General features: G+C 37.6%; 1 protein-coding gene across 1 annotated transcript; it reads right to left on the reverse strand.

The window, feature by feature from the left end:
- Window positions 1-2,860: 2,860 nt before the first annotated feature.
- Window positions 2,861-6,613, reverse strand: LOC139743545 (uncharacterized). The gene is made up of 4 exons (XM_071654024.1): window positions 6,603-6,613; window positions 4,873-4,991; window positions 3,776-3,970; window positions 2,861-3,327 (listed from the first exon to the last, which is right to left on the reverse strand). Exons 1-4 carry the CDS (start codon window positions 6,611-6,613, stop codon window positions 2,861-2,863), a joined length of 792 nt encoding a protein of 263 aa, XP_071510125.1.

A 6,613-nucleotide genomic window follows, 5' to 3' on the forward strand; every position in this document is an offset into this window, starting at 1 on the left:
AACCTTCTACTTTATACCTATATAATCTACCTTCTGATCTATCTTCCATAAAATCATCACTTTTTTATTCTTTCAACCTCTTTTTCCTTGCATAGTATGTAATCATTCTTCAATATCTCTGATGAACAGTATCTTTCTATCCATGTGCTGTATTTTCCAAAGAATTATCTATATGTCTCCATATATGCAACATACTAACTCTCTATCAGAGTTTATTCCATTGTCCTTTAGCAGGGGCGGATCTAGGAATTCCGTAAAGAGGGGGCGTACACACACCCCTCCCCCCCCCCCATTTTTTCTCTTTATTTCTTTTGTTTTAACAAAAAATAAAGGGGAGCGCGCTCCCGGTGTGCTCCCCCTTGTATCCGCCACTGTTTTGTACTATTTCATCAATCTATGTTGACAAATCCACCTAGCCAGTGACAACTTTTGGGCGGTATTGATCAGTTAGATGATTATCTCTCCATCATCTATTTATCACACTTTTTTTCACAGAGCAATGCACTACTTTTATAATTGGTCTTCTGATTATCTGAATTGTAAACTCATCTCTTGCGATTAAACCAAACCATGACTTTATTCAAGATTCTATACCCTCTAATACTACTTCATAAAACAGTGGCAGACCAGGTGCACCAGGCATGCGCCCCCTTTAATTTTGATTTTTGTTTGAATAAAAGAAAGAAAAAGATAGAAATTAAAATGGGCATGTGCACCCCCATTCAATTCCAGAAAATTGCACTGAAGTGGTTTTTTTTCACTTGTCAGCCGCTGAAACCAGCAAGTGGCACGGAAAAAGGGGGAGATTTTTGTTGTTCTTTTTGCTTGTCAATTGTCAGGCGATGAAACCCGGAAGAGGCTTTATCTTAATTGTGTGTGTGTGTGTGTGTGTATGTGTGTGTGTTTGTCACCTGATTAAACCCAGAAGTGGCACCAGAAATATTTTGCCCCCCCCCCCCCCCCCCCCCTTACTGAAATCCTGGATCCGCCCCTGCAACATTAATATCACACAGTGCGACTTAAATTTATGCAATTTATGTCTCATGTTTTACTCAAGAACTAGTATATCTCATCTTTTAATCAAAAACTTGCTTATACACAGGTGTATGCATATTGTTCATATACAGTATTGTCAAAGATCTAACAGAGACCACAATATGGACCTATGGACCTATTTCAATATCTGATCCATAAAAGTACACAGAAAAATGAATTGTAATTTTGGTATCCTTGAAGATCATCTTGCAGATGATAACGAGCACAAAAGTTTGTGTGTCCTTTTTGCAACCCTGGAAATGAGATTTCTTTCATATAAGCTGGTACAATTTAGAGGTAAGTAATTAAGACCTTTCATCAGAAAAATAAATCTGGAAACATCTTTATGACAGAGGAGGTGCATTCATTGTATATTCAATAATAAAATATATGTCAAGTGAATTTATTGTGACCCTCAAAAATTCTCGGTGCAAAACAAAACTCTGAGGTGTATTACAATAAGTTTTCATTGGGAGACAATCCCATTATTCTTCAACCATGCAAAATTTTGTGATGTTTGCAAAAGGGATATACATTTGTACAACCTTTCATTCAAATCTAGGACATTGCTAAGATATAAGACAACAATTTATACAATCCGAGTGTTACTTCCACAAGAAGTGCCCAATACACTAGTTCTTATAGAGCCTAGTTTACATGGTTGCATGGCTTACAATAGTACATCTCCAAATCTGATGGTGAAACAATGCTTACAGTGCCTGTATCTTTGAACTAGAGCTAAGAGATAAAAACCTTGGGTTACTGGTACAGTATTTTAAAATAGGAAATAAAATTGCATATTTTTGTTTTCATCACTACTCCACAAAGACAACAATACTTACAGGTTTGTGGCCAAATGACAAACACTATGTATTGATTATGATAATCATTATGAAAGGAATGCAATGTCTAGTTAACCCTAATGTCTTATCATCACTTTTGATAAGGCAGCATGAATCTTGGGACACAGAAAATTCTGATATAAGGAGGCTCCCTGATTGTCGATAAAAGAATTATTTTACAACAAACCTAAATGTCACACAATACTGTTATAAAATGGCAAAGCAAATGGCACTTATTTTCTTAGCAATGATGACCGACACGATCAAAACATTAAAAATTGGTGGTACAGTATGTTGTTTGTTTTCCTTGGCTGTGGCAGTGGCATAAAGATACAAGTTTTGAAATTCTACAATCATAGTAAAAAAATTGTCATTCATTTCAATTACTGCAAGGAATGTCAAGATAAATGCAACTGTTCTGAAAATATATGCTATGATTTATGCATAATGTTTACATAGGTAAAAAATGATCTGCAGTTACAATACTTACGCTAATGTATTAACCCTTTGCTTCTCATCTAACAACTTCATTACATGTAGTCATATACTGTAAAAGTGGATATTTTCGCACTCGGCAGGGTAAGAAGAGTTTCACATGTTTTTAATTCCGCAGAATCAAGACGTCAACTACAGGCACATATGGCAAGCAAAATTATTCCAATGCTTTTATTTTCGAAATAGATTGTGGTTGCGGGAAATGTGTGAAAATTTCAACACCGCAAAAATTTCCACTTATACAGTAACACATGTGACTCTCAACCTTCAAATTGTAATATTCTCACTGTGATAATAATATGTTTGTTTTACTGCTTTGCACTGAGTGTGGGAGTTATGTGTAGCCAAGGAGGAATAAATGAAATTCACAACTGCCACAAATCGACAGCATGACTGAGTATCATCATTGTGAGTTCCTGCAGATGTTTCATCCTGTGAAATTTGACATTAGAAGATACTGCATCTGTCTATTCACAGCCATGGCACTTTCACATCCTCAAAATGTTTCTGGTTTTCCAGAACTGGTCTTGGCCAGTTTTGAGTGCTTCCATGGCCACCTGCCATGCTTGTTCCGGTCTAAACCCAACCAAGGCAGTTCCAACCAGTTCGATCTGCTTCTCCGCAGCCAGCTCCCTGACTCGCTGTTCAATCATATCAGGCGGTGTGTAATCTAGAACAATGGGTGTGTCTTCTTGGGCAATCTTTTCACCCCTACCACCTTGGTCTGCCGCATCATTACCTCCAGAAGAGGCTAAATTGGTCGACTTTTGATCTATGCTGTCCACATTGCAGGCAATCTCAACCCTGCCTTCATGGGGGAAAGCCATGGCCTGCACCCCTGGGAGTCCCCCAGCACTGGTGGCCCGGATGGCAGCTGCTATCTCCCTGCCTGCTTCCAAGTCCCGTGTGTCTATGGTCACATTGCAATTTGTGACATAGTGTGATGCTCCGACACCTGAATACAAAATATAAGTCACACACACAAGATTCTCACCTCAAGATGAAAAAATTCCCACCTAACTATTAAGAGTATGGGTAAATATCTGATTAAAATGTCGGAATGTGCTCTGGTAGTATCCAACTAAAACCACTACCTCACTGCACAAGCTACTTATTGTTTAAGCTTCAATATTATGATGTCTTGAAGGATCATTGCTAAATGTAAACTGGCCTTCTCTAAAACTGAATGAATAAAAAAAGACTCAAAACTGTTTTAAATGGACACACAAATAAGCTTTCTGATCTATGGTGCAACACAACTTCCTTGTTTTCATGCTTTGAATACATTGTCACAAATCATACTCTTTTCCATTTTACTTTATACAATATACCACACATGTCAAAACTTTGAGATTAAAACATCACCGAAAGATAAAGAGAGAGATTCCACAACTTAAATTTACCTGTCAGTCCATATCTGCTTGATGGTCGCGCACCAAAGTCATGAGTGAATTTCGACCAATCAATGCCACTTTTCCCGCGGAACCAGCCGACGGCCTTCCTCCTAGGCACAAGGCTGCGACACTGAGGCAAATCTGCTGCCCCAAACAAGAAGAAAGAAGTTCCCTGGATGTTGTCACTCAGATACTCAGCAATGGCTATTAAATTCAAACAGAAAAAAAATTCACATTTTATTTGCAATGATTGTCAATTTCAAGTCATTAACCCATTGAGGACGAGACCCGAGTATACTCGGGCAGGCGTTTATGAGAAATGCATGTTGTAGCAAAATCAGTCGGTCCTCAACAGGTTAATATATTCACATTTCATTTGTAATTCTTTACAAGCTTTCTGTTTCCTAACAACCATATTTCAATCATCTGGATCATAAAACAATGTGTAGTTAGATACGATAATAATGCACTGTCAAATGATATGTTATGTTGACAATTGGTTGATAAGACAATGCGCACAAACATCCCCTACAAAGTTTCCATGAAATGTTAGCATAATCTCTACACTGTTATACACAATGAAATGAACTCATTAATAGTACCTCTCAAGACAAACCTAAACTTAGGATTAACAAACTATGAATTGGGAAAAATGCAGGAATGAAAACATTAAGAAATAATCACATCATATCAATTCTCCATTATATTGGATATGGTAAACAAAGTTAAAACATTTAAAAAATGTAAATAAAGTTTGAGGATGTATCTATTCTGAAACCCTGTGCACTCTCTGAATTTGTACTCTCACTGCCTAGAAGTTTGCCCATATTACAACTCCAATCCTGACCCAGAGATGACATCGCAGAGCATTTTTGCATCCAGCAGAAGAGATACGTATGTGAAAACACATTGTTTCTTGTGCTTTTATATTTTACTCTGTATCAATTGTTTCTCCAGAGGACACCAATGATACCAATTATAATGTCAAAAATTTAATACAAGCAATGAACACACTACTTGCATCCCTCTAAGCATTTGATAGCTAATGTGACAGAAGTACAGTGTGTGTGTGTGTGTGTGTGTGTGTGTGCAAGAACTCTACTCACATCTTGCAATGGTTCCACATTCTTGCAGAGACACTGCAGCTGACAAGGGATAGACTGGGATGAGATCCACAGAGCCTAGTCTAGGATGAACACCCTCTTGTGAAGAAAGATCTATCAACCTGCAGACAAATACAGTAAGATAGTTTTCTCAATTAAATGAAAATATTACTGCAGCATCTTGTTTTCCTTCTCAGATATCAGCCATAGTTAGTTTCAGTGACAATCTTATGAAAGAGGATTGTGTGAGGACTACTATTCAGTACTCAGTTACCAGCATCAGTGCACAACATAATGTGGTCAGTACTGAAACTTGCAGCATTCAATTAAAGAGGGTGTTTGGTGAGTTATGTTTTGTTTCGTTTTGTCTTTTGTTTGTTTATTAGTTTTGTTGTTGTTGTTGTTGTTGTTGTTGTTGTTGTTGATGTTGTCGTTGTTGATGTTGTTGTTGATGTTGTTGTTGTTGTATTCAGCAATTACATAAAGGAAGAATGTGCAAGGCTTTGGATATTGTACTGGTAGTGAAACAACACTGTCCACATGGTGATATGTATGCAAACATAAACAAGGAAAAGTAGAAATTACGCGGTGCGTAAAATATGTCCCCGCCGGAAGTAGCATTTAGTAGCAAAATGTACAATATCGGTAAAAAATCAAGGTCAAAGGTCAAAGAAGTCAAAGGTCAAAATTCTGTGTAGAAGTTTTGAAGCCCTCACCTAGTGCCATCACAAAAAGCAAACGGAATCGAAATCGGGTTAGAAATGGCGAAGGAGTAGCATTTTGTAGCCAATGTACAATATAGGTCAAAAATCAAGGTCAAAGGTCAAAGAAGTCAAAGGTCAAAATTCTGTGTAGAAGTTTTGAAGCCCTCACCTAGTGCCATCACATAAAGCAAACGGAATCGAAATCGGGTTAGAAATGGCGAAGGAGTAGCATTTTGTAGCAAAATGTACAATATAGGTCAAAAATCAAGGTCAAAGGTCAAAGAAGTCAAAGGTCAAAATTCTGTGTAGAAGTTTTGAAGCCCTCACCTAGTGCCATCACATAAAGCAAACGGAATCGAAATCGGGTTAGAAATGGCGAAGGAGTAGCATTTTGAAGCAAAATGTACAATATAGGTCAAAGGTCAAGGTCAAAGGTCACAACTGAAATTCTGTGTAGAAGTTTCAAAGCTCCCATGTAGTGCTATCATATAAAGCAAACAGAATTAAAATTGGCTCATAAATGACAGAGAAGTAGCAAATTGAACATTTTGATCACACACGGACGCACAGACAGACAGACAGACGGACGGACGGACAGACAGACACACGGACACACACACGTACGGAGCCCGTTTCATAGTCCCCTGCTCGAACTCGTTCGGCGGGGACAAAAAAGACCCTGTTAATGATGGCATCAAATAGTAAACAGTTCATCATGGATTTAAAATCTTTTCTTCCAACAAAGGTATGAGTCAATGACGCATTGATCATGTGAAGTTTTAATTCATCTATTCCCAAGCATCTATTCTTACGAGTTTACGTTATGCATTCTTAAAGAGCAAAATAATATCGCACAAAAGAGTAAAACATCCATGGAGCTATGTTCCAAAGAATTGCTACTTTTGACTTGCAATATCTTTCTATAATATCAGATTGAACCTTAAATCATTTCAGAATCAGCAAATGAGTTAGATTGGCTTACTGAAGAGCTGTTAATGTGGCAATTCAGACATGATCAGCTGAAGTCACTTCATTTCCAT

This window comes from Diadema antillarum, unplaced genomic scaffold (genome assembly GCF_040938485.1).
Source record: "Diadema antillarum isolate AM-2024a unplaced genomic scaffold, OU_Dant_1.0 seq00001096_RagTag, whole genome shotgun sequence".
Lineage (NCBI taxonomy): Eukaryota > Metazoa > Echinodermata > Echinoidea > Diadematoida > Diadematidae > Diadema > Diadema antillarum.